General features: G+C 39.0%; 1 protein-coding gene and 2 long non-coding RNA genes across 8 annotated transcripts in view; 1 reads left to right on the forward strand and 2 right to left on the reverse strand.

The window, feature by feature from the left end:
• Nucleotides 1-730: 730 nt before the first annotated feature.
• Nucleotides 731-14,149, reverse strand: LOC148113534 (uncharacterized). The gene is made up of 2 exons (XR_015734537.1): nucleotides 14,021-14,149; nucleotides 731-2,944 (listed from the first exon to the last, which is right to left on the reverse strand). It is a non-coding gene; the product is annotated as an uncharacterized LOC148113534 (long non-coding RNA).
• LOC117666934 (acetylserotonin O-methyltransferase-like) lies at nucleotides 12,210-25,629 on the forward strand. 6 transcript variants are annotated; one of them, XM_034420013.3, is made up of 9 exons: nucleotides 12,210-12,323; nucleotides 13,253-13,374; nucleotides 14,117-14,291; nucleotides 16,307-16,436; nucleotides 18,030-18,092; nucleotides 21,097-21,215; nucleotides 22,001-22,141; nucleotides 22,321-22,443; nucleotides 24,618-25,629. In XM_034420013.3, the coding sequence occupies exons 2-9, from the start codon at nucleotides 13,303-13,305 to the stop codon at nucleotides 24,824-24,826; spliced, it is 1,032 nt and encodes a 343-aa protein (XP_034275904.2). In that variant the 5' UTR covers nucleotides 12,210-12,323; nucleotides 13,253-13,302; the 3' UTR covers nucleotides 24,827-25,629. The 6 variants fall into 6 exon arrangements, with proteins under 6 accessions (XP_034275904.2, XP_034275921.2, XP_034275930.2 ...); XM_034420030.3 differs by having other exon boundaries at nucleotides 22,082-22,141; XM_034420022.2 differs by lacking the exon at nucleotides 12,210-12,323 and adding an exon at nucleotides 12,327-12,529.
• LOC132710453 (uncharacterized) overlaps nucleotides 21,047-26,699 on the reverse strand; it is a 41,520-nt gene continuing 35,867 nt past the window's right edge. The window contains exon 2 of the long non-coding RNA XR_009621153.2: nucleotides 21,047-21,289. This is a non-coding gene — a long non-coding RNA (uncharacterized LOC132710453). The remainder of the gene's footprint in view (nucleotides 21,290-26,699) is intronic.

Below are 26,699 nucleotides of genomic sequence, written 5' to 3' on the forward strand. Positions count from 1 at the left end.
ACAAATCTCATCCAATATTCCAGTTCTCCAGATACAGGAGCCAAGTTCAGAAACTCTATGACTTTGTTGTAAGACTATTTATTCTCCTTCTTTGCTTTCTGATCATAACCAGGTAGCAAGCCAGAAAAAGATAAATGTAATTAGAATTGCCTTGAGCTGGATTCTAGCCTTATGCCAGGTCCAACGAATTTAATCCTGTCAACTGATTTTCCCATTATTTGGGGTACTTTCCAGTCTATAGAGTTGAGGATGTTCCAGTCCCAGATAACTTATTTCTGGAGAAAAGTATCAAGATGATCCCTTTACAGCTTTATATAACAGCTGAAAGAGAGGGATTTAAAGCTATTTAAAGTGACTAGGACTGTATAACATGAAGAACCTGCTTTGATCCCATTAATAGATAACCTATATCTGAAAATGGGGTCCTTAGAAATTTCAACTGAACCAGTAGTGGGTTGCTCCCGGTTCACACCAGTTCGCAAGAACCGGTAGTAAAAATTTGTAGTTGTTCGGAGAACCGGTAATAACATTGGCGGGCACGCCCTCGAACCGGTCCCTGGCCCGGTCGCTGCTTGCTTACCCCGCCCACCTCATCAGAGGCTTTGAAAAAAATTTTTTTACTTTTAAAAGCATTTTTTCTACAACCTCTTCGGCTGAAAAAATGCTTTTAAAAATTCATGTCAGGTATGCTTCCTTCAGTACTCAGGAAAGGAAAACCCAAACTCAATCATTTAGAAGAGAATAGTACTTTTACTGAATATGAAAAGATCGCAACCCAAGTAAAGCTGGAAGTGAGCAAAACGCGCGAAATGCATCTACTAAGCTTCTCCCCCCCCCCCCCGTGTCCATCAGTCATCAGCCAATCCAAAGGTCTTCCAAAGGTCAGGTGGCAACACGTCTGGCAGCGTCATTCATCAGGAATGTAGGGCAGTTGGTCAGCCGTCCCCTTTGAAGATCCACTTTCGTTTCTTATGAAGACACGTCCTACAAAGGAAAAAAAACACCTCCTGCATCTTCCCACCCTTTGCCCCATAACTATCCCTCCCCCCGTTTCTTATGGCAGCTGAAGCAGGCAAAGCTGAGGCTGACAGTTCAGTTCATGGCATTTGAAAACTGCCTTGCAGACTCCTTAACTAACACAATAGTTCCTCCTTTTGCCTCAATCCTCAACTCTGAAAGTGATAATGAGAAGTTACAATTTGAATTAATGTGGATGTAATGAATATTTACTTTCATCAGAAGGAATATCTCTTATTTTCATAAGAGTGGATTTATTCTCCAAAGAGGCACCTTGTTTTCCTTGGCTGAGTCTTTCATACGGTGGTGGGATTCTGCCGGTTCAGATCAGTTCGGGTGAACCTGTAGGTCTGACAATTAGCTGAGAGCGAACTGGTTCACTCCGATGATCAGCTGGGCCCACCCGCCTGCCCCTGCGCTATACCAACCTATATTTCCTTTGTTTGAAGCCCAAATGATAGGTGTGGCAGAGCAGATTGCTGCACCTCAGCTGTTTTACTCACTGGGGCTGCAGTAGAAGGTAAGTTTTAGAGCTGTTTTCAAATGCACTGCACACATGGAGAGCGCGCACTCAGCGAACTGATTGTTACACCAGTTGAATCCCACCACTGCTCTCATAGGTAAAACAGACCACTCAGTGGTCGACTCCACAATCAGGCAAGAATATCCAATGCAGCCTCTGAGCACATTTGTATTTATTTATGTAAGTTATCAGAAAGGCCACCTGACTGCAATTTTTGTCATTGCTAGAGTTTCTAATAAAATTTGTTACATGCTTTTGTTGGAAGGAAAGTCCATCTGATTCAGTTCCAAGCTGGGAAAAAGACCCTGGAATACCATATAGGCTGATTGGAAAGAAAGACTCTGTTTATTGATGAACAGAACCACAGTGTATAGTTCTGGGGCACCTGACCAATTGGTTTAGTTTTACATGGGCTTTTATACATTTTACAGCATTTTGTAATCTGGAGGCTTCTTTTGTGTCTTTTTATTATTTGATTGGTTTTACTTGTTTCGCAAAGACTCATGATGAGTCTTAATTATCAGCTTCCTGAACCTAATTCTGTCAGGCATGTGTAATTGATTTTATCCTCTTATCTATTGCCTCTACCCTGCCTTTCTTAATGGATAGGTATTGTTTCCATTTCCCTCAATGTCCTGTCCTTAATCCCATCACCTTGGAGCTAAAGATGTTTTGTTTGTGAATAGGCACATTAAGAAAGACTGGGGGCTGCTTTCTAAGACTGGGGGCTGCTTTCTAAGACTGGGGGCTGCTTTCTGCCTCTAAGAACATGTTTCTCCATTTCTCCTTTAGGGAAATATAATATTCTGCTTCTTTTAATATTTCCAAAAATATTTCATTCTTCAAGGGGGGCTTCCCACACTTTCCCATAACAGCTTTCTTTTCTTTTTCTTTCTTTTTTTGTTAATTCTGGATACTATCCTCATTCCTTCCCCATTTTTCCATTTCTGCTGCTAACCAAGCATGACCTGAATTCTTGGTCCTGGAAAAGGTCTTCAGCATTTATTCTTCAACTGGGGTAAATTAGGAAGAATTGTTAATTGATTCACCATTGTCATTTTGTCTGTTGGGCATAAGAATCTGGCTACGGATCTTCAACGGCTCCTTATGTACCTTTAAATCCATTTGCATGCTATTCTTTCCCACAAAGGTCATGCTGATATTCAGGAAGATCTTAAAGTCGCCAGTATTTCAGATTCCCACATATAAAACTGCATCATCACCAGTTGCTGCTTTATGAATATGGTAACATTTACTATGCTTCACGTTTCCATTTATTTTCCCACCTTTAAATGAACGTCTGCAGAAGAAACAGGGCGAAACAGAAACAGGTCGGAAAAGTTGAAGCCTTTCTCTGGTGTTTTGCTGCCATCAAGTGGTCATCCAAATGTCTGCAGCCCAGATCTGGGAATGGAAACGAATTGTTACAATACCATAAAACTAAATTAAAGTAAAAATAAAGTTTCATTGTCCAGATGCAAAAAAACTAATTCTGTTATGTGTCTCTATGTATTTAGATGAAATTTCAAATAATGGGAGGCTGAGTTGAGAAGTTTATAATCCATGAACATGGAATTTAAATACTGCACACCTAATCTGATAGAACTTTTTGCATAAGAAAAACTATAATAAATGTTATCATGATTCAGATAGGTTGCATTTCAGAAACACATTAATGTAAACTATTTTTTGTTATTGTTTTTCGGTTGAATTGCTTTGCTCTTTAATTGGCACAAATAAATGTATTTATAAAAATATTCAGAAAATATTTCTGCATAAAATGTTATCTAGTTAACAATCTAGTACATACATATTAAGAAGTTAAGTCTTCCTGAGTAACATACTGATGTCCAGTGAAGCAAATCTGCTCAGAAGACACAGCAAAGAATGTTGCAGCTATTTAACAAATAATACATACTTACAACATAAAGTTTGATGATTCTATTGTTTTCACAACCATTAAGAAGTTGAGAAATAAAGGGTCGTTTGTAGTTTCAAAGTTCAGATTTCATATTTGAGAGTATTACTCACCTTACCTTGAAAGTTACAAATGAATGCTGGTACCAAAACAAATCTAGCAGGTTCTGACAGGTTCTAGAGAGCCGGTAGTGGAAATTTTGAGCAGTTCAGAGAACCGGTAGCGGAAATTTTGAGTAGTTTGGAGAACTGGCAAATACCACCTCTGGCTGGCCCCAGAGTGGGGTGGGAATGGAGATTTTGCAATATCCTTCCCCTGGAGTTGGGTGGGAATGGAGATTTTGCAGTACCCTTCCCCTGCCATGCCTACCAAGCCACACCCACCAAGCCACACCATGCCCAGCAAGACAAGCCCACAGAACCGGTAGTAAAAAAAATTGGATTTCACCACAGATCTAGTGCCATTTCAATCAGAATAGAGCTGGAAGGACCTTGGAGGTCTACCTGTCCAACTCCTCTGCTCAAGCAGGAGATAGGTGGCTGTCCAGTATTTTCTTAAAAACCTCTAGTGATGAAGCACCCACAACCTCTAAAGGTAAGCTGTTCCATTGATTAATAGTTCTCACTGTTAGGAACTTTCTCCTTAGTTGTAGATTGTTTCTCTCCTTGATTAGTTTCCATCCATTGTTGTCCTGCCTTCTGGTTCTTTCGAAAATAGGTTGACCCCCTGTTCTTTGTGGCAGTCCCTCAGATACTGAAATACGGCTATCATGTCACTCCTAGTCCTTCTTTTCTTTAGACTGGCCATACCCAATTCCTGCAACAGTTCTTCATATGTTTTTGTCTCCAGGCCATTAATCATTTTAGTTGCTCTTCTTTGCCCTTTTTCCAAAGTCTCAACATCTTTTTTGTAATTGGTGACTGAAACTGGATGCAGTATTCCATGTGTGGTCTTACTAAGGATTTATAAAATGGTGCTAATACTTCATGTGATCTTGCAGTTACCTCTTTTAGAGCCAGATTTTGTCCAATCTGTACTTGTACCTTTGGTTTTTCCTGCATAAGTGTAAAACCTTGTTTTTCTCAATATTATATTTCATATTGTTCGATAGGGGCCATTGTTCAAGTCTGTCAAGATCTTTTGGGATCCTGAGCTTGTCTTCTGGGACAAGCTATTCCTGCCAGTTTAGTGACATGAGTTACCCTTCTAATCCCTCATCTAAGTCATTTATGAAGATATTGAAGAATACTGAGCCTAAGACGGAATCTTGTGGTACCCCACTGCTCACTTTCCTCTATGTAGATATAGTACCATTAAGGACTGCTCGATGAGTATGATTTGTTAGCCAGTTACAAATCCACCTGGTAATGATGCTGTCTATCCCACATTTTTCTAGTTTACCAAGAAGTAGGTTGTGGTCTACTTTGTCGAATGCCTTGCTGAAGTCCAAATATACTATGTCCACAGCATTTCGCTAGCCTACTAATTTAGTCAGTTTGTCAAAGAATGAAATAAGATTGGTTTGGCATGATCTGTTTTTAACAAACCGATGCTGGCTACTAGTTATAAATGTATTTGTTTGTAGAAATTCACAAATCTGGTTTGTTATTATATTTTCCAATATCTTTCCAGGTATTGGTGGTAATTAGGCTGATTGATCTCTAGTTTCTGTTCCACCCCCCCCCCTTTTTTTTTTTTTTTTGAAGATGGGAACCACATCAGCTCTTTTCCAATCCTCATGTAGTTCCCTGGTGTTCCAGGATTTTGATACAATGGTACTGAGATAATATCTGGCAGTTCTGTCAGAACTCTGGGATATAATCCATTAGGTCCTGATGATTTCAGATTCACCATTCAACTTTTCTGACCCTTAAACTAGCATCTTTGAATAACTAATTCAGCTACAATGCTGGAATTGCTGTCATTCCAGAATCAATCAAGCAATTTGGTCTAGTCAGTTTGATCTAGCGATTAAGGCACCAAACTAAAAAACAAGAGCATGAGTTCTAGTCCCAGTTTAGCCATGAAAGATGACTGCGTGATTTGGTGCCATTCTCTCACTCACTCACCCAAGCCATTTCACAGAGATGTTTTGGTGGGAAAAATGGGGAAAGAAAGGTCGGAACATATCTGTTGGATATGTTCGCAGACTTGAGTTCTTTGCAAAAATAACAAATAAATAAATATAAAGGTACCTCTGCTCTATAAACCAAAGGGCCTCTGTTGTGTAGCTCTGGTTCATTTGTATTTCAATTTCTGTGCTACAAAAGGTATAACTAATAGAATTTCTCACTAAGAAGAGCTGGATACTCTAGGTATATTATGGTGTGTACCAGCAAGATCTACTACTTCCAGATTACATTCTGTATTTAGCTTATACTGTATGTAAGAGTACATGGGAAGAGATAATTTGGATTTATGGACTATATCTCCAGCAAACCACACACGATCAGTCAAACATTCCGGGTGCTAGGCCTAGGTCTGTTAGCATTGGCCTCCATGGAAAAACTAAAATCCAGCTGGAGAAGAGCAAAACCCCGGTTAAGTAAGTCTAGTTAAGCAGCCATGCCAAAGTGTTCTTAGGAGGAAGGGAAGCAGAAATAGTTAAGGGCAGTAAGGCAGCAGGGATAAATGTTCAGCTGCAGTCTTCCGCATAGCCCTGGAAGGAAACACAAACCCATTTCTAGAAACTTCAGGGGGACGTCAGACACACACACACCCCTGTCAATTCAGGAAGGTCTGGACTCCGACTGGGTAGGTCCAGCGAGGGTGACAGAGGCAGGTCTTGAGAATGTTATCTAGGATGAGTTTGATCCTGTGACCCCAGATGACGTGGACAGGATTCTGGGTAGATTGAACGCGACCACGTTTGTTGGACCCGTGTCCCTCCTGGTTAGTGCTGGCTTCCCGGGAGGTGACGCGAGGCTGGCTCCAGGGGATTATAAATGCTTCATTGGGTGAGGGTGCCTTCCCTGCCGCCTTGAAGGAGGCAGTGGTGAGGCCTCTCGTCAAGAAGCCCTCCCTGGACCCGGCAGTATTGGCTAATTATCGTCCAGTCTCCAACCTTCACTTTGTGATGAAGGTTGTTGAGAGTGTGGTTGCGCGACAGCTTCCCCAGTAGCTGGATGAAACGTCGTATCTAGATCCATTCCAGTCGGGTTTCAGGCCTGGGTACAGCACGGAAACGGCATTGGTCACGTTGGTTGATGATCTCTGGAGGGCTTGGGACAGGGGTTGCTCCTCTGTCCTGGTCCTGTTAGATCTCTCAGCGGCTTTTGATACCATTGACCATGGTATCATGCCGCACCGGTTGGAAGAGTTGGGGGTGGGAGGCACCGTACTACAGTGGTTCTCCTCCTTTCTCTCTGATCGGTCACAGTCTGTGTTGACAGGGGGGCAGAGGTCGACCCTGAGGCCCCTCATATGTGGGGTGCCGCAGGGATCGGTCCTCTTGCCCCTTTTGTTCAACATTTATGTAAAGCCGCTGGGTGAGATCATCCATGGTTTCAGGGTGAAGTACCATCAGTACACTGACGACACCCAGCTGTACATCTCCACCCCAGACCACCCCAACGATGCCCTTGAAGTGATGTCCCGGTGCCTGGAGACCGTACGGATCTGGATGGGGAGAAACAGGCTCAGGCTCAACCCATCCAAAACTGAGTGGCTGTGGTTTCTGATGTCCCGATATAGTCAGCTGGTGCCATCACTGACTATTGGGGGCGAATCATTGGCCCCCATGGAAAGGGTTCGCAACTTGGGCGTCCTCCTGGATTCACGGCTGTCTTTAGAAGAGCACTTGACAGCCGTGACCAGGAGGATTTTTCATCCGGTTCACCTGATCCGCCAGTTGCGTTCCTTTCTAGATCGGGACTCTCTACACACAGTCACTCATGCCCTCGTCACCTCTCGTCTGGACTATTGTAATGCTCTCTACATGGGGCTCCCCTTGAGGTACACTCTGAGGCTCCAACTGGCGCAGAGTGCGGCCGCGCAGGTGGTTATGGGAGCGACGTGGAGTTCCCATGTAACACCTCTTCTGCGCGAGCTGCACTGGCTCCTGGTGGTCTTCCGAGTGTGCTTCAAGGTTCTGGTTATCACCTTTAAAGCGCTCCATGGCTTAGGACCTGGTTATCTATGGGACCGCCTGCTACCACCAATAGCCTCCCACTGGCCAGTATGCTCCCATAGAGAGGGGCTCCTCCGGGTGCTGTCGGCCAAACAATGTCGACTGGCGGCCCCTAGGGGGAGAGCCTTCTCTGTGGGGGCACCTATGATTTGTAACGAGCTCCCCCCAGAGATACAGAGGATCCCAGACCTTCCATCGTGTGCTTAAGACTTTTTTATTTCATCAAGCTGGCCTGGCCTAAATCTTCTCCCCTTTTTAAATGTAAATTTTACTTTGTTTTTAAATAATGGGGTATTTTAAATTCAGCCAAATTATTTAATTCGTTTTTACCTTATTTTAAATTTTTGTATTTATGTGTTTTATCTTGTGGCTGTACACCGCCCTGAGTCCTTCGGGAGAAGGGCGGTATAGAAATTTAATAAAATAAAATAAATAAATAAAATAAAAGGGAACAGCCAGCAACTGGGGAATGGCATGTGAGTGAAGAAGAAACAGCATTTTCCTCATAGAGTCATGGGACATGAGTGAAGGTTAAAATTGACCAGTCCAAATATGACTTCTGATAATGCAGCACTATCAGAAGAAAGAAGAAATTAAACAAAACTGATAAAGGAGACAATGCCAGGGATATCCAGGATGGAAGACAGCACAGAAACCAAAAAGCTAACTACTAAAAAAAAAAGAAGAAAATTATCAGTATCGTTTACCTAACAAACTAATATGGTGCCATAATTCTTTTTGTAGTTATATGTTCAAAATATTGTGCAATGTTCATTGGGCTGTTGAAATAAGTAGTAGCACTTTCTCACCTCTAAATCATTGACATATATTTTGAAAGAGGTAGTGCTGTCGTAATAGTGGAACTGCTTCTTGATGAAGACAATGGAGGGTCTTTCACAGCCCACACATACTCCTTGTTAATGTTGCTCTTCACTGAAGGAAAAGAACAATCAGAAACTGGGTTTAAGGTACATTAATGCAGAGCTGGTTTCCAAGAAGTTGAGTTAAGGAAAAAAGAAACCTCTTTCATATTATTCTAAGAAGAAAATAGCACCGTCCCTCTTTCTTTCCTGTTCAATGTTGAAGAGGAAGTTCCAATAATCAATGTCTTGATTAGTGATTACAGGTAGGTTCTATTTCAGCGTTCCCCAATCTTTCTGGTTTCTACTCTTCTTCCAGAGTCTACAAAATATGGATTGGATAAATGAAGAGATGGAATAATAAAGAATAATAAAATGGTGGGTTAATGTTTCATGAAGAGAATACGTGAGGATGTCAAGGTTTCACTTTGGCAAGGCAAAGTTAACTAAACATGAAGGAAAATGTAAAGTTCTGTATCTGCGTTGGAAAAGAAAGAGAAAAGAAAGGGACACGTATACGATAGAGGGGACCTGGTTTGTAATATTACATGTGAAAAGGATGCAAATTAAAATGTGTAGGAATATGGATATGCTTTGAGTTCTTTGTAAAACTAATAAATGATAAATAAATAAATGAAAGGGGTAACTAATAGCACTTCTCACTGTATTCTTGGGGCACTCTGCTACTTCCTGACTTCTACTGCCTAGAAATACATCAGCAATCATTCTACACTTTCTGTAAAATTGACTGAATTGATAAGCAATCCATAATGAAAGAATATGATAATAACAAGTACAACAATAAATTTGTCTGGGTTGACCATGGGCAGAAATGAATATATCATATCTGAAAGAAGTATTGGGATATGCTCAAAATATTGTGCAATGTTCATTGGGCTGTTGAAATAAGTAGTAGCATTGCTCACCTCTAAATCATTGAAACATATTTTGAAACAGGTGGTGGTGTCGTAATAGTGAAATTGCTTCTTGATGAAGACAGGAGGGGCTTTCACAGCCCTCACCTACTCCTTCTGAATGTTGCTCTTCATTGAAGGGAAAGAACAATCAGCAACTGAGTTGAATGTTCTCCTCTGCAAAGCTGGTTTCCAAGAAGTTGAGTTAAGGAAACATCTTTGATATTATTCTAGGAAGAAAATAGCATTGCCCCTGATTCCTTCCTGTTCCATCTTGAAGAGGAAGTTCCAGCAATCAATGTCATGATTTGTTGATTACAGTTGATTCTATTCCAGTGTTTGCCCTACCTTTCCTGCTTTGCAGACCAGTAGGGGTGTGTTAGAGGCAGTGGTGAAATCCAATTTTTTTTACTACTGGTTCTGTAGGCGTGGCTTGGTGGGCATGGTGTGGCTTGGTGGGCATGGCAGGGGAAAGATACTGCAAAATCTCCCTTCCCACTCCACTCCAGGGAAAGGATACTGCAAAGTCCCCATTCCCACCCTACTCCTGAGGGAAGGATATTGCAAAATCTCCATTCCCACCCCACTCTGGGACCAGCCAGAAGTGGTATTTGCTGGTTCTCCAAACTACTCAAAATTTCCACTACTTGTTCTCAGAACTGCTCAAAATTTCTGCTACCAGTTCTCCAGAACCTGTCAGAACCTGCTGGATTTCACTCCTGGTTAGAGGGGATGGTTCCATGCAAGCAATAGGCACATGTGCCTGCCACTAGTGTAAATGGAGCTACACATGTGCTCGCCTACCACTTCCATGGCCTGGTTCCAAATGGCCAACAGCCCGGTGCTGGGCTGAGGCCTGGGAGTTGGGTATCCCTGTTTTGTTCTATTGTTCTTCCAGGATATGAATTGGATAGATGAAGAGTTGGGGTTAATAAAGAATAATGAAATGGTACTTTATGTTTTATGACAAGAAGACATGAAGATGGCAAAAGTTCACTTTGGCAAGGCAAAGTTAACTGAAAAAAAATACAATGGGACTGAACGAAGAAAAATATAAAATTTTGCATCTGGGTAAGAAAAGAAAGAGAAAAGAACATGTATAAAATAGGGGAGACCTGGTTTGTAACATGCATCCTGTGTAAAGGGTGCAAGTTAAAATGAGTCAGCAAAGTCACACAGCTATTAGAAAGGCAAGAACTGCCTTGAGGTGCAAGAACTGAAGGATAGCATCCCAATCATGAAAGGTAATGGTACCACTGTATTCTACCCTGATGAAACTTGGAATATTGTGTCCAGTTCTGGAAAGCCCAATTCAAAGGAATGCTGAGAAATTGGAAAAAGTTCAGGATAGCTATTAAGACATTAGGGTATCTGGAAGCCAATCCCTAGAATCAAAAGTTAAAAGATCAGGGTGGATTTGGTCTACAGAAAAGATAGAAGTTGTCAAATATGGTCACATACAGGACAGACTTTTTCTCTACCAACCTAGAAAATGGGACAAGAAGTAATAGATTAAAGTAGAACAAAGTATGTTCAGGGTGGACACCAGGAGAAACTTCCAGGATGTAACAACTGCCAGTCAGTGGGATAAATTGCCATATAAAATTTTAAATCTTTTTTCTGTGACAGTCTTCAAACTGAGGCTGGATATTATAGGTAGCTGGATTACAGTACATGTTCCAGCAAGATCTATTATTTCCATATGCATATCTGCATTTAGCGTATGTGCAAGAGTACCTGGGAAGAGATAATTTAGGATTTATGGACTGTATCTTGCAATTTTTGGCACATTTTTAGTGCTCTTTGTTTTAGTTGGGCATACCTATAGCATACCACCCATGATCAGCCAAGCATTCCCAGTGCTAGGCCTGAGTCTGTTAGCATTGGCCTCCATGGGAAAACTAAAGTCCAGTTAGAAAAGAGCAAAAGTCCAGTTAAGCAATTCCAGCCAAACAGGCATGCCAAAGTGGCCTTAAGGAAGGGAAGGAAAGCAACAGTAGTTAAGACCAATAATGGAGATGTGCAGCAAGGGTAATTGTAACTAGTCACAGTCTTCCCCATCTCAGGGATAACAGCCCTGGAAAGAACCCAGGCTAAATTAGCCCCATCCAAAATACAAATTCTGATAATACAGTGCTATTCCAGGGAAGAAGAAACTAAATATTACTGATAATGGGAAAAATGCAAGAGAGATCCTAGATCAGGGGTGTCAAACTGGATTTCATTGAAGGCTGCATCAGGGTTGTGTTTGACCTCAGGGGGCCAAGTGGGTGTGACCAGCTCAATGTCCTGCAGTCCACGCACGGTCCTCCTGGGCTCTGTTTTCAGCTGCGACAGCCTCCTGCAGCTCTCTGCCAGCGAAAACAGAACCCAGGAGGGCCACATGTGGCCCTCCCAAGTTCCGTTTTCGCTGGCAGAGGCACTGCAGACTGGTCCTTCGCTGTTTCCAGGGCAGCCCTGCAGGCCAGATATAAGCACCCTGCAGGCTGGATCCGGCCCATGGGCTTTGAGTTTGACACCCCTATCCTAGATGGAAGACAGTATAGAAGCCAGAAAGGTAACCAGTAGAAAAAGAAAAGAAAGAAAACCAATATAATTTTATTAACCTACTATTACTGTGCCATGATTCTTTTTGCATTGAAAACAGATGTTTTCCCAAAATCATATTTTTATTGCTTGAGACCTCCAGCCATCCTGACATCTACAATGAAGAGGTGGCAGGATCAGAATTGTCTTGTCAGGTGAATTAAGCAACTCCTGAAACCACTCCTATATTCTGCAGATATATACCCCCTCTCTGACTTCTCTTCCTTTGTCTGAAACTGAGATTTATCCTGAGCATCTCATGAAGCTGTCACTTGAAAGACTGACTTGGAATCTCCTCTGCTCTGCTATCGTGCGGATAAGACTTCAGCCATTAAACTCAGCACTTCCTGTCTGTGAAGCATAGACTGTATTATCTGTAAGAAGCTACTAATCTAAGATTTTCTATCCAGTTTTTCATGGCTTTTCCTTTGCACAGAATTCCTTTGCCAAGAACTTTATAGAAATCATTAGCAACTACAAATTAGAACTTGTAATAGTCAGGGGAAAAGAGGTGGAAAATGGCAAATAAAAATATTCTCTTTACATAACTTGATTTCTAGAATTTCACCATTCTGATTCTAGGTAAGCTAATATTCAATGTGAAAAATAAATCTGATTTTTTTTAAAAGAAATACTCAGTAAATGTTTGTACATTTTCTACAGTGTATGCATATATTAATTATTTCAATAGTATTTTAGATTATTTTAATATATTGAATCTTGTGTACAGGGTGTTTTAAATCTTTCTTTAGAGCTTAAGGTTCTATTTTTAAATATTAGTTCTAAAACTTGTTGGTTAGTTTTATGCCCTTCTTTACCTCTTCCCCATCTATCCTAATACCTCTCTAAATATAAATAAAACCTCCACTTTTTACTTTCACATAATCGTAGTAATTAGTCATCTGTATAACAACAAATCTGTCTAATTGGTAAAACCCAAAATCAAAGTTTCATTTCCCACCACCACCACAACTACTTAATTTCCAAGTACAAATAAAAGTATTTGTATTTTTTTCCTTGATCGAAACAGTCAATTTAGCCATCTTGGCTAACTCCATTAGTTTTTGCAGCAATTCATCCATTGTGGGAATTGAGGTGACCTTCTATTTTTCATTTCCTGCTTTTCATGAGACACTTGTCCTGTAACGCTGGGGCAGCTAAACCTATTCCGGAGTCATTGCTGAAAAACTTTTGAAGACCTTCTGTGTCCTTGTTTTGTCATTAATAATTAACTAATAATTCAGTTCATAACCTTTTCCCTGGAACATCTTAAGGGCACCTATATTTTGCAATGTTTACATACAGGAATAAAAAGTTTGGCTGAAGAAGCGTCCTTTTGGATCAACAAGAGAACAATGAGTTCAACAGAAGAAATCAAAACTTTTCAAACATTGTTTAAATATCAGCATTCGTTTATAACTTTCAAGGTAAGTTGGCTAATACTTGAAAATATTAAATCTTAACTTTGAAACTACAAAAGCCCCTCTATTTCTCAATGGTTGTGAAAACAATAGAGTCAGCAAAGTTTATGTTGTGATGAATGGCCACAAAATTCTTTCTTGTGCCTTCTGAGCAGATTGGCTTCAGTAGATATCAGTAGGTTAGTTTCCTTGTTCAGATATGCTCCTCTTTTGCCAATCAGAAATTAAAAGGGGCCCAATTACAGCAGACAAAATTTTATTACACCATACTTTAGACCAGGGGTGAAATCTACTTACCTTCCCTTTTGGTTTTGAAGTGTGTGTGCTGTGCATGTGCAATTTTGGACCCTCTGTGCATGCACAGAGGATAAAAAACAGGTTACTTCCTGGTTAAAACCAGGAAGTAACAACGTCTGGGGGGAGGGTGGAGCCTCACGATGCCACCACTACCGATTCACCCGAACCGGTCCGAACCGGTAGCATTTCACCCCTGCTTTAGACATAGGTAAATTCCTTAATATTTTTAGTAACATCTTTTGACTTTTTAATTACTCGGATGATTTTAGCTCAGTTTGTTCATGTCCGAAGGACTAACGTTAATCTCCGTGAATAAATCTCCCAACCAATATATTAAATAATTTAGTGACTATACCTTTCTTCAAAGAGCCATAGATAGATAGATTTGGGCTGTTGGATGGAGCTGAGAGGAATGTCACGGCTTTCAGTCCTGTTTTCCTTTTCTTCATAGGTCATTTCAACTGCCTGTGAGTTGGGCATCTTCGATCTGCTGAGAGAGTCAGGAGAACTTCTGTCCTCCGGGACTTTGGCTGAGCACTTGAAGACCAGCCCCATTGGGCTGCAGAGGCTGCTGGAGGCCTGTGTGGGGTTAAAGCTCCTGACACTCGAGTGGAAGGATGGCAAAGGTAATCCTGTGAGAAGCAGGAAGCAACTGGAATGGCCAACAATTATTCCATAATAGTAGGCAATATGCGATCACTGCACCTGTGGAGTTTGACAGAGTTTATAGAAGGAAGGCTTCCAGACATCACAGGCCAGAAAGTTGGTATCGTGTGCAGTAACTGGATTTGTGTGTATGTGTTTGTATGTGTTGAGTGAGTCCATTATTACTTTCTTTGAGATTTGGTCCAGCCTGTTTCACAGGATCTTTTTTTCTCTTCCCAAAGTTTTATATTCACACTTGCAAAGAAATATAAATCAGAACAACAAAAAATGGCATTTTGAGTTGGTGTCCCTCCTTTTTTCAAAACAAAACAAAATCAACTTTGTTTCCAAACTATGAGCATTACTGTTGTTCAAGGGGATTGAACCGATTTCCAAAATAAAATAATATCCAAATCCCAACTCTAATGAAATTTGAAAAACAACAACAACCAGCCATTGCACTTGGCCCAATGACTGGTACACATCTAGAGGCTAGCTCCTCTTTACGTCCTGCTAAACCACCACCTTGAATGTATTTCACTAAGAGTTAAATGACATGTGTCTTTTTTCTTAGGCTGCCTCTCATCACCATTCCAGTCTGAAAAAAGCGTTCTCCTTCTTCTCTGAAATAAATTCTTGAGGAGGACCCCCTTTGCTTGCTGGTGCAATCACAAGGCTTAGAAACAGATCCTGCCCAGCCCCTCTTTCTAAGGTCGTCTTCTCTGATGCCCAGACACTCTCCTTAAGCATATTCTGTTTGAGTTTCAGACCTGGAGAATCTGCTCTGCGGAGCGAACAGCAGCAAGGCCTTGAGGTTGGGTGGCTGCTCTTTTTAAACCACTCATGTCCTGGCTCTCACTGGTCTTTCAGTCTTGCAGGCGACATGAGAAGAGAGCTGTCTTATACGGGGATCCATTTTTTAAAAATTAGTTCTCCTTACTTCTTCTGTCAGCCCCCAAAATGTGTGGAATGGTAATAGCACAGGGTGAGACCGCATATATACACATGTGTATACTGTATGTGTTTGTGTTCATGTTTTTAATGCACCTTTTTAAATGCCTTGTTTGTTTTGTTTTGTTTTGTTTTTCTTTTTGTAGTTACGTATTTTAACTTTTTTTTAAATAAAAAGAAAATTTGGAAAGATAAATATACATTTGCCAAATAGCACACTATAATTTACAAATACATTTACTGCACTCCATTGGTCAATAGGTGATTTTTTAAAATATTGATTTAAAATACAACTGAGCTATAGAATAATATATTGTGCATATCCTTGTTTGCTTTAAAGATAATCACCAATCAGTTTTATTCCCCTAAAAGTCAGGATTATTTGCATCCATCATGCAGCACTTGGATCTCGAACTCATGCTGTCAGCTTTCAGCTCACAAGCTCAGCATCTTTAACAGCTGAGCCATTGCACCCCCTTTTACATTATAATTTACAAATGCATTTAGTATCTTACACTGGCCAATAGGTGATTTTAAAAAATATTGATTTAACAATGCAACATACCTATAGAATGTCATATTGTATATAGACCTTTCTTTGCTTTAGGATCAGTTTTGTTCCCCTAAAAGTCAGGATTATTTTCACCTGTGATTATATTATTATGATTTTTTTTTCTTGTGTTCAGTTGTATCTGATGCTCAGAAACTGCCTAGATAACATAGGTCCCTGCAGATTTTGTGGCAAGGTTTTTCAGAAGAGCTTTGCCACCACTTCCTTCCTATGGGTAAGAGAAAGTTACTAGCACAAAGTCATCCAGCTGGCTTTGTGTGTACTGTGGGACAGGAACTTACACTCTCCAATTTTTTAGCCTGGTACCTTAACAATTACACCAAATTGACTCTCATAATATTGTCATACGCTTGACATTAATACAGCATAATTTGTTTTTAAAGAAGTAGTTTAAGGCAATCTTGTAAGTATTCCTCTAGTGAATTGAAAGACAGTTACATACAATGATACCCGTAATTTTTGCTTCTTTTTTAGATTTTTATGGAAACACAGACTTTACCAATCTCTACCTGGTCAAATCAAGCCCAAAGTCTCAGTATTATTCCATGAAGTTCTATTCTGAAGTTATGTATCCATCAATGCAACATTTGCCTGAAGCTGTGAGGTAAATAGACGGGACTAGTGAAGTAGAATAAATAAAGATAAGCGCATGAAAGGGCATCTTATGTTATGTTACTGACCTGATGTTGCTCCTGACAATTTCCCATCTATTTTAATTGATTCCATTATTAAAAAGCTTTGCACAAGAGATATTGGAACAGAAACCCAACCTCTAATAATAAAAGCAAGAAAAGCGAACTTTTGATGGTATACTATGGAGTCATTTCATTAAGATGAAGACTGAGATTAAAGTTTATGACTGATAGGTAACTTTTTGTAAATAGGAGGAGTAATTGACTTGAATAATGTTTTAAGATGTTGTTATGGATTTAACAATATTCAGTTAATTTTTCAAAGAGATATAAACTATGAAAACACTGTAATATTTTAATAATATGTTTTTTTTAAAATGATATTAATTCAGATTATTTATACTGAATGCAAATTCAATAACTTTAAATAAACAAAATTGTAATTTATATCAAAACATTAGTAACTATTAGAGGATTCTGCCTATAAAAACATTCCAAAGTTTGGTTATAACTGTAATTTAGATCACAAGAGGCATATTTAAATTTAAAGTAAAATGAAAAGCAGCAGTTGCAAAGGCAAAAATTCAAAGAACAATTTCTAAGCAATAAAAAGTAAAAGAGCAGAAATCAATATAAACGGAAAATTTTTTTGAGTGCTACACAGTTCTTAAAATATGAAAATGTCAACATATTCCTATTACAGATAATCCTCAAATTCCATAAGCAATTAGGACTGAATTTTCCATCACTCACTGATGCAATCATAAAGCATGATGTTATGTGATCCTGTGGCTTAACAACTGTAATTCTAGCAGTCTCAGTTGCCATCATTATGTGAGGATTGCACAGACCATTAAGCAAGAGCCTATGTGATTACAATTTACAACTTCCTGCCAGCTTTCCCATTGATGTTGCTTGCAGGAAGCTGACAGGAGACATCAGAAATTATTATCACTGCATAGATTCTGCAATGGCTGGAACTCTGAGGACCAGTCATTCAATACTGTTGTAACTTTGAATGGTCAGTAATCAAATGGTGGTAACCTGAGAACTACCTGTATATCACTCCAGTCTTCATCAGCTAGGCCTCCCCAGACTTGTTTGCCAATTACTAGAATGACCATCTCTGTTCACAACATTGAAACTCTACAATGAAAAGAACTGCATGACTTAGGAACAGCTCTATTTGACCTAGTCTGGTCCAACATTAATCTTAAAATAAAAAGATTTGGGGGGATATTTTTTTCCTACAGATCCATCAACAGTGAATTCATAAACCTGAAGAACTGAGAGTGCTCCTGAAACTTTCTTTAAACCAAAAACATTAAAAGAACCCAACGAACTTCTATACTGCTATCTTTTTAATGAAATTACCAGATTCTACTGAACTGTACTTGAGAAAGTAAAGGAGAACTGGCTTAATAATGAACTCTTTAGAATAAATTTTGAACTGTGAGAATACAGTTCAAAATACAGTAGACATTCAGGATCTACATCTGTGCAAAAGAAAATGGCAGGATGATTGTCTTGTTCCTTTCTAACTTTTTTAAAAAAAATTCTTCTAGGAAAGGAAAAAATCAGAGTTCATCAATATATGGCACTCCCAACGTTTTTGAGATCATATACAGGTAACATTAAAATTTTAAAGAATGGTCATTAAATAAATTATTTCATGGGCAACTAATCAATATGATTAATCTTCACAATGTCTGTGTTTTTTCTGTCATATTCTTTTTTACATTTTTAAATTTTTATTTAAAAGATTAAAATACAAAATAAAATAATACCTTGTTTTCCCGAAAATATGACGCGGTCTTATTTTCTTTTGGACCCCAAAATAAGTACTAGGTTTCATTTTTTGGGGATGTCTTGCCCGCTTACCCTAGTACCACCACAGCCAGGGAGTAATACCGCTGCCCAACTTCTACAGCCGCTCATGGCTGTGTCAGAGTTCCAAGTAACATCCCCAACGAAAGAAGACTCTGAGGCTAGAAGTTCCTCAAAGTTCCATTTTATTAGAGATGTCATATTGGCACATCTGGGAAAACCCGAATCTGAAAGCTTCCAGGTTTTCCCCACCCAAAAGAAAGTGCAAGTCCCTGCCCCAGCACCCACATGTCCATCACATGGCCCAATCAATGCACCTTCCCATCTGGAGATGCCTCCCAGTCACACCACTCCAGGTGCAGGGCAGGATGTCCTTGACTCTCAAAGAAAACAATGTTATTATGGATAGATATCTCTCCACTCCATACATCCCCCCTCCCAGTTTCCCACAGCACTAAATGTGGCAGCCCTGAAGATCCAAAGTAAAAGATGGCTTCCAGGACTGACAGGCTGCTCGCAGCCAGATGCATGTGGCTCATCACGCCGATGTCATCACTTGAAACATGGCACATCGCAAGAGTGCTGCTGCTCATGGCAGGAGGCCACGTGGCTCGTCGCGCCAGTGCTGCAGCTCACAGCAGGAGGCAGAATGGTATGTTGTGTCATTGCATATGCGAGCAGCAACGCCGACACAATGAGCCACGTGGCCTCCTGCTGCAAGTGGCAGCACCAGTGCAACATGCCACATGGCCTCCTATCACGAGTAGTGACATCAGCATGATGAGCAGCCGCAGAAGCCAGTCAGTGGTAGAACAGGTGTCGGGGCATTGGAGGTCCTAAGGTAAGCAGGTGCAGGACACATTCGGCAGCTCCACCCCCACCTACCCCCAAGCTTGATTTTTACGCATACGCCTTGCCCCACCTCGTACAACCAGATGATGGGATGGAGTGGGCGGGTCTTAACTAGGGCTTATTTTTTGGATAGGCCTTATATTAGGCACAAGTGTGAAAATCAGGCTAGGGCTTGTTTTCAGGCTAGGTCATATTTTCAGGGAAACACAGCATTAACAGAGACAAAACAAAACTAGATAAGAATGTTAAAAAATCTGAATTAAAAGAACAAAAAACAAAAACACACATACCCACTAGTTGAACACTAGTTCAATAGACAAATCTGTTGCAACAATAATAACTTCCCACTTTGCAAAGCAGGTTCAACATTTATAAGCTTCTTCATCTATTTGCAACCCAACTGACCTGTCATTCATTACATATATGAAAGAAAAAATAATTAACAGGTTAAACAATAACGAAGTTAAATTTAAGGCACTCTGTTAACAGTCTGTTTTTATAATTTACTCATAGAAAGTCTACAAGTTTTCTTATTTAACACAAATCACCCCAAACATTATCTTTGATCTGTCCAGAACAAATAGCCTCATTTGTTAATTTTATTAATGAAACCTTTCCTTAGGCATCTCATTTCCGAAGTTCGTAGGTTTCTGTTTTAAATATGTCTACAATATCCATTGTTGAAACATTCTCCTTAACAACACTATAATTCTCTTACCAGGAAAATCCAGTCCATCCTTTATCAATTCCATTGTCTTAGAATTTCTTATATTTATATTCATTTCAATCTTTTCTGGAAGGTTTGTATTTACCAAACCAAGTACATTTGACAGCAATAGATCAGATTTTTGTCCAGTTGCAAATAAGTCCAACTGTTATTTTCTGCTTTTGAATATTGTCTTTTATATTGTTATTTTTTGTTATTTGTTATTGACTGTTATTATACATAAACATTTTTGTTTATATATAAAATAAAACCTGCAAATAAGCCTGCAAGTAAGAGAACATTCTTTTTTCAAATGCTTCCCAGAAAATCTTATCTCCTTTCTGAAACATTTGAGAAACCCACTGTTCTTTCTTTAAGGACAAGAGAAGCACATCAGGCAAAGCCCAGTGTCCACAAGAAAAGGTTTTTTTTCTCCCAAAATAAAAAATGAATAATGAAAGAGCAATTTTCCCATCAAAAATTAAGAAATAAATATCAATGCTTAAAAAAAAAAAAGCTAGAAAGAGCAAAATTTAAATGCAAATTTAATTGGATGACTTCTAATAGATTAGAAGTCAACTAGTCATAAATCATAGTAAAGCTTCAAAAAGAGCAATTACAACCCAGACTTGCTTAAGAAAAATGAACAAATGAAGGGAAACGTTGGCAAGAGATCAGACCTTCCAAGATCAAGAATTCTGGCCATACCCTCTTCTTTGTAGGTATATGATCATCTGAAGGTCATCTTGGGTCTTTCCTAGTTTGCCCTTCAAAAAAACAGAGAGCAAAACCACCAAATAACCAGCTATGGAGGCAAAATCAGCTGTTTGTTGGCAGAAGAAAAAGAACTATGCCATCTTGGGGAAGGAGTCCATATCTCTGTCATATGTTCTTGACCCATCGTTATCATCATATTCAACCTCTCTTTTATGGCACTGGCTGTTGTTCTGACATATCTAATTGATCAGGCATTTCTTTTTAATGTACAAAGCACTAGTCTGCAATTAGAGCAACTATATGAATCTGCTTTGTTTCAAGAACATTATAACATTGTCCATTGAAATGGCAGGACTGTTTCATGTATCACATGCAGAGTCTTCCAAATTCAGGTTACCATCATTTAAACGATCCTGTAAAAAATTCCTTTCATTGGAACATAAACAGATATGTAAAAACAATAACAACAATAGCAGTTTATAAAGTTATATTTAGAGGTGTTTATTTGGTAGTGTTTATTTTAATTCTAGATCAAAGGAAGAGTTACAAACCTCGTCCAGTTTTTTGAATGAACTCTGGCCTGTCCTAGGAAGAGAAGTGCTTTCTGCCTTTGACCTGTCCCAGTTCCCACTCATTTGTGATGTGGGTGGTAAGTACAGCCTATGCTTTGCCATCTTCTTCACATGTTGGGCCAATGGGCTTGATGGGCTCTTTGCTTTTCATCTGTAATTAGAAAAGGAAAAAAACCTTATAGCAAAACCACTATGGGATGTTGATACCAAATTTTGACAAATACCCCTATTTTAAAGTGGATTAACTAATCACTCTGACCTGATACTATACAGTGGAGAAATTGGCACAGGCTATTTAAAAAGGGGGAGACAGTTCAGAAAACAGTCTTCTCTTGCTTTTTTGCAATGCTAGCCAAGATGGAAGGAACTGAAATCAGAGAATCGCAGGCTCATGAACAAAGGACCCAAAAACTGGATTTGCTTGAGGAGCATTTTGGGGGTGCAAAAAAAAAAACATGACTGAAGATGTTATAGGACTTGGTGCCTTTTGAGATGATGTTCAGGTTTTTTTTCTGCTCAATCTGAATCAAATATCATTTCTCTGGACATTGTGAATATTCAGTGCATCCATCCTAAGGAATTCTCATAGCATTGGAATTCTCAATATGAAAATATAGAAGCAATTGGCTCAATCTCTGTTCTTTTTCCCCTGTTAGTACTTGTTTACCATGATATGAAGAGCATATCAAATTGGAAATATGTTTGTCGCATTTTTTAAAATTATTAAATTATTATTATTAAAATCATTTAATCTGATATGCAGCTGTAGAGGAATAATAGGCAGATAGCTTCAGGTAAAAAAGCTGGACGTGTACAAAAGTTTGTTTTGCAGATACTTAATTATGTTTTGTTCTTCTTTAAGGAAACACTGGTGGCTTAGCTAAGGAATTGATTTCACTATATCCAAAATGTATTGTGACCATTTTTGACCTTTCTAAACTAGCGGAAACTTTCAAGAACCATTGTTTGCCTTCAGAAGACTCCCAGATCACTTTCCATGCAGGTAAAAGTATATGTGATGCAACCTTCCCAGAACTCATGTCTTGCTAAGTACAAGAAGCTTTAGCAGGCAGAAGGGCAGACTCAATTAGGGTGCTGTGATTTTGAAAGGAAGAACAGATTATTCTGTCGGAATAATCTGGAAGACATGGTGCTTTATGAGATTTTACTTATTTTTTGTAGGTGATTTTTTTAAAGATCCCATTCCTGAAGCAGACCTGTACATTTTGGCCAGGACTCTGCATGACTGGTCGGACGAGGGATGTTTGCAGCTGTTACGCAAAGTTTATCAGGCCTGCAAGCCTGGTAGGTGTTCTTTAATCACGGAAAGTTAAATCAGCTAGGAAACTGGCAACGTTCATATACAGCTCAGGTTTTCAGCTTCCTGAAATCTAGTATAATTTTAAATTCATGATCCAACTTTTCTGAGCCTTGAACTGGCATCTTAGAATAACTAATTCAACTATAGTGGTGGAAAAATTGTGGTTCCAGATTAATTCTAGCAGCTACTTCTGCTCTATATCCCAAAGGATATATGTGTTGTGCAGATCAGATTCAGTCATTTTTTAGCGACTGTGCTATGAAAAATGTAACTAATAAGACCTCTCAGTGTGTTCCTATGTCTCTTTGCTACTTCTTGGCAATGTATATCAGGAATCCTTCTAAACTTGTAAAACTGACTGAGTTGATAAGTAACAGCCTATTCATGGTGGAAGAATATAAAAACAAGCCAATTACCTGTACTTACCAACAAATTTCAGTTTGCTAACTGGGATTGTAGTTCATGCAGTCCAACAGCATCTAGGCCAGTGATTGCGAACTTTTTAGACTCCAAGTGCCCAAACTGTGCACACATGCATGCCCAAATTGAAAGTGTGCATGTGTGCACACATGCACGGACATGTGTGCACATGCACAGCAGAGACCCAAAGACCAGCTGGCTGGCAGGAGGCAGAGCATCCCAACACCGGCAGCCTGGCAAGAGGTAAGATCCTTTTCTTTCGTGAGCTTGTTTCGCCGTTTGCAGGGAAAGAGAAGCTCACGAATGAAACGCTACAGAAATTTGATCTGGACCGACGGTACGAGTGCCAGCAGAGAGGGCTCTACGTGCCACCTCTGGCATGCGTGCCAAAGGTTCGCCATCACGGATCTAGGCAAAAACAAGCTCTTTCCACCTGAGCAGAAAGAAAATTACCCCAAAAGTAAAGGAACAAAACATTAGCTCTTAATTGACAAGATGATTTTGGCAAACTGCAAGAGAAGATCAACTAGAATGTAGCTTGGATTCCTTACAAGAAGGCATTCAACTCCCTGCTGCGTGATTGGATAATTCAATGCCTAGAAATAATAGGAGTCAGTAGAAATGTCAGATATTTTGTACAAAGATCAAAGGAACAATGGAAAACACCATTGCTTGTCAGTAGGTATAAGGTTTAATATCAAGAGAGGAATCTTTCAGGGAGACCCACTATTATCACTACTGTTTATCATTACATTGATTCTTCTGCCAACAATATTGAATAACTCAAGCCATGGCTTTCAAACTTCAAAAATATTTGCCAGGCTCCTTCCTCACCACCAAATATAAGGTTCTACATTTAGGCAAGAAAAACCAAATACACAGGTATAGTGTAGGTGATACATAGCTCAATAGGAGTAATTGTGAGAAGGATCTTGGTGTCCTAGTGGACAATCACTTAAATATGTAGCACCACCAGTGTGCTACAGCTGCCAAAAATGCAGTCCTAGGCTGTATTAATAGAGGGATAGAATCAAGATCATGTGAAGTATTAATACTATTTTATAATGTCTTGGTAAGACCACATTTGGAATATTGCATCCAGTTTTGGTCACCACAATGTAAAAAAGATGTTGAGACTCTAGAAAAAGTGCAGAGAAGAGCAGCAAAGATGATTTGGGACTGGAGGCTAAAATATATAAAGAACGGTTACTGGGATTGGGTATGTCTAATGAAAAGAAGGACTAGGGTGACATGATAGCAATGTTCCAGTATCTAAGGGGTTGCCACAAAGAAGAGGGACTCATCTATTCTTTAAATCACCTGAAGGCAAGTCAAGAAGCAATGGATGGAAATTAATCAAGGAGAGAAATAACTCAGAACTAAGGAGAAATTTCCTGACAGTTAGAACAATTAATCAGTGGAACATCTTGCCTCCAGAACTTGTGATTGCTCCAACATCGGAAGTTTTTAAGAATAAATTGGACAACCATTTGTCTGAAATGGTATAAGACTTCCTGTCTGAGTAAGGGATTGGATTAGAAGAACTCCAATGTCCCTTCCAACTTTATTATTTTGTTATTCTTTATATGGTGACCTGAAGCTGTATAGAAAAACAACATCAAATAACATTAATTGAGGTATTTTCAAAGCATTATGAAATGTTCATTGGGCTGTTGAAATACATACTGTAGTAGCATTTTCTCGCCTCTGAATAATTGAAAAATATATTTTGAAACAGGTGGTGGTGTCTTAATAGTGGAAATGCTTCTTGATGAAGACAAAAGAGGGCCTTCAACTGCCCACTTCTACTCCTTGTTAATGTTGGTCTTGACTGAAGGGAAAGAACGGTCAGCAACCGAGTTTAATGTGCTGCTCCGCAAAGCTGGTTTTCAAAAAATTGAGTTAAAGAAAGGAAGCCTCTTTCATATTATTCTAGGAAGAAAATAATGCTGCCCCTGATTCCTTCCTGTTGAATGTGTAAGATGAAATTGTAGTAATCAAAGCCTTGATTTGTTAATTACAGGTATATTCTATTCTTCTTCCAGAGTCCATAGAGTAGGTAGCTAATCTTTTTTGTTATCACACAATGTTTCACCATAACCAGAGATCCCTGATCATGGCTGCAAAAATCCTGAGAACCAATTCTGAGCAATAAAGAGATAAAGAAAATTCTTATCACATGACAAAAATTAATCTCCTTATAGATCTTCAGTTTTTCCCATTCTGAGATATGAAGACAATCTTCTTACACACATGAAACAAACGACAGGAGTATAGGAGAAAATCTGATGGTCTGGATCAGGATTCTAAACCACACATATTGCTTTGCTAATTCAAAAAGCAATTAAACCCTAGAAATTATGCAACACACACAAAATGCAATAGGTGCTAACAAGATGAATAAAAATATTAACTGTAGAATTGCAAGCCTAGCCACAAGAAAATTAACAATTAGTGCTAGGAATTCAAGGTTTTTAGATAATGGCTATGAATGTTTCAGAAACATTCTCTCATTCTTTCTATGCCTAGTTATGCACTTCAATGCATATGAATTAACCCAATCAGTAAGATAACCTTATGAGTGCTGTATCCTATTAATAGGCTAATTACTAAATACAGATATTATAACAATCAAGATTTAAAAATGGTTTACATATGTTGTAAAAGGGGCTTATAACTTCTTTGCTCTTTAAGCTTTTCTATTTCATCACTGGTTCTAAATCTGTCAATAAACTAATTTGCATACTGTGTTAATGTTTTAGTTGTGTCCTGGTCTCAAGTTCAAATATTGTACCTCTAGAGTCTAGGATATTTTCATACAAGTACTATTCCATAAACAAGCCTCATCCAATATTTCAAAAGTTCTCCAGTTTTAGCAATAAAGTTCAGAAATGACCTTTCTGAAACAGAACATCTATTTTTTATTTCATTTATTTGAGAAAATGTATTCTCATTTTTTCTCCATATTTACTATATGTACTCCAATTTCTGCCAATATTCTACTTTCCCCCTTTTATCTATATTTTTTTATAAAATATATAGTCAATATTACCATCCGCCCTCGCCTCCTTATCTTCACCTATCACAAATTTTTAATCTATTGAAACCCTTTACTTTAAGCACAGTCATTCAAACATTTAATTTTTCACAATTATTTCTTTAGTATCAATTTTTCCCAAAGATGGACCAAATTTTCCCTATTTTACTATTTTATCCGTTGTTTTACCCTTTTAAGCATATATTTCTTTAGATTTGTTTTACATCATCTTTATCTAAAAATTAATCATTTTACCATTTTACCCGAAACAATACCATTCTTTCCATTTACTTTTATAGCCCCCTTTTAAGTAAACCTAATTTTCATTTCAAATTCATTCCAACTTTCCCCTTTACATAATTCCAGTAAAAAATCAATGTGATTAGATCTGCCTTGGGTTCTAGCCTTATGGCGGATAATATGAATTTAACCCTTCCAACTGATTTTTCCATTATTTTCCATTCTCTAGACCTGGGGAATTTTGACAGGGGGTAGAGATGTGATAGACCCCAACTACTTACTTCACCTTTGACTCTTGTGGCTGATTAAATTAAGTTAATCCCAGTGATTAAGAGAGGTTATCAATGATTCTTTGTGAGAGGGATGTATTTCCCTTGCCTACTTACTGAAAAAAATATCCTTGATTTGTGAAATATGTGCAATTATACACCAATCTCAGATACCTTATTTCTGGGAAAAATTATCGAGGAAATGATACAGTGATTGGGACTGGTATAATATAAAGAACCTCCTAGATCACATAAGAGACTATCTACATCAGAA

This window comes from Pantherophis guttatus, chromosome 5, assembly GCF_059756535.1.
Source record: "Pantherophis guttatus breed Tessera chromosome 5, ASM5975653v1, whole genome shotgun sequence".
In the NCBI taxonomy this organism is placed as follows: Eukaryota; Metazoa; Chordata; class Lepidosauria; order Squamata; family Colubridae; genus Pantherophis; species Pantherophis guttatus.

What these genes read in the sequence shown, in the direction of transcription:
- LOC117666934 (XM_034420013.3), top strand. Translation starts at nt 13,303, where the DNA reads ATGAGTTCAACAGAAGAAATCAAAACTTTTCAAACATTGTTTAAATAT. An exon ending in ATTCGTTTATAACTTTCAAG is followed by an intron (nt 13,375 to 14,116) that starts GTAAGTTGGCTA and finishes TTTTCTTCATAG; the next exon opens with GTCATTTCAACTGCCTGTGA. An exon ending in ACTCATTTGTGATGTGGGTG is followed by an intron (nt 21,216 to 22,000) that starts GTAAGTACAGCC and finishes TTCTTCTTTAAG; the next exon opens with GAAACACTGGTGGCTTAGCT.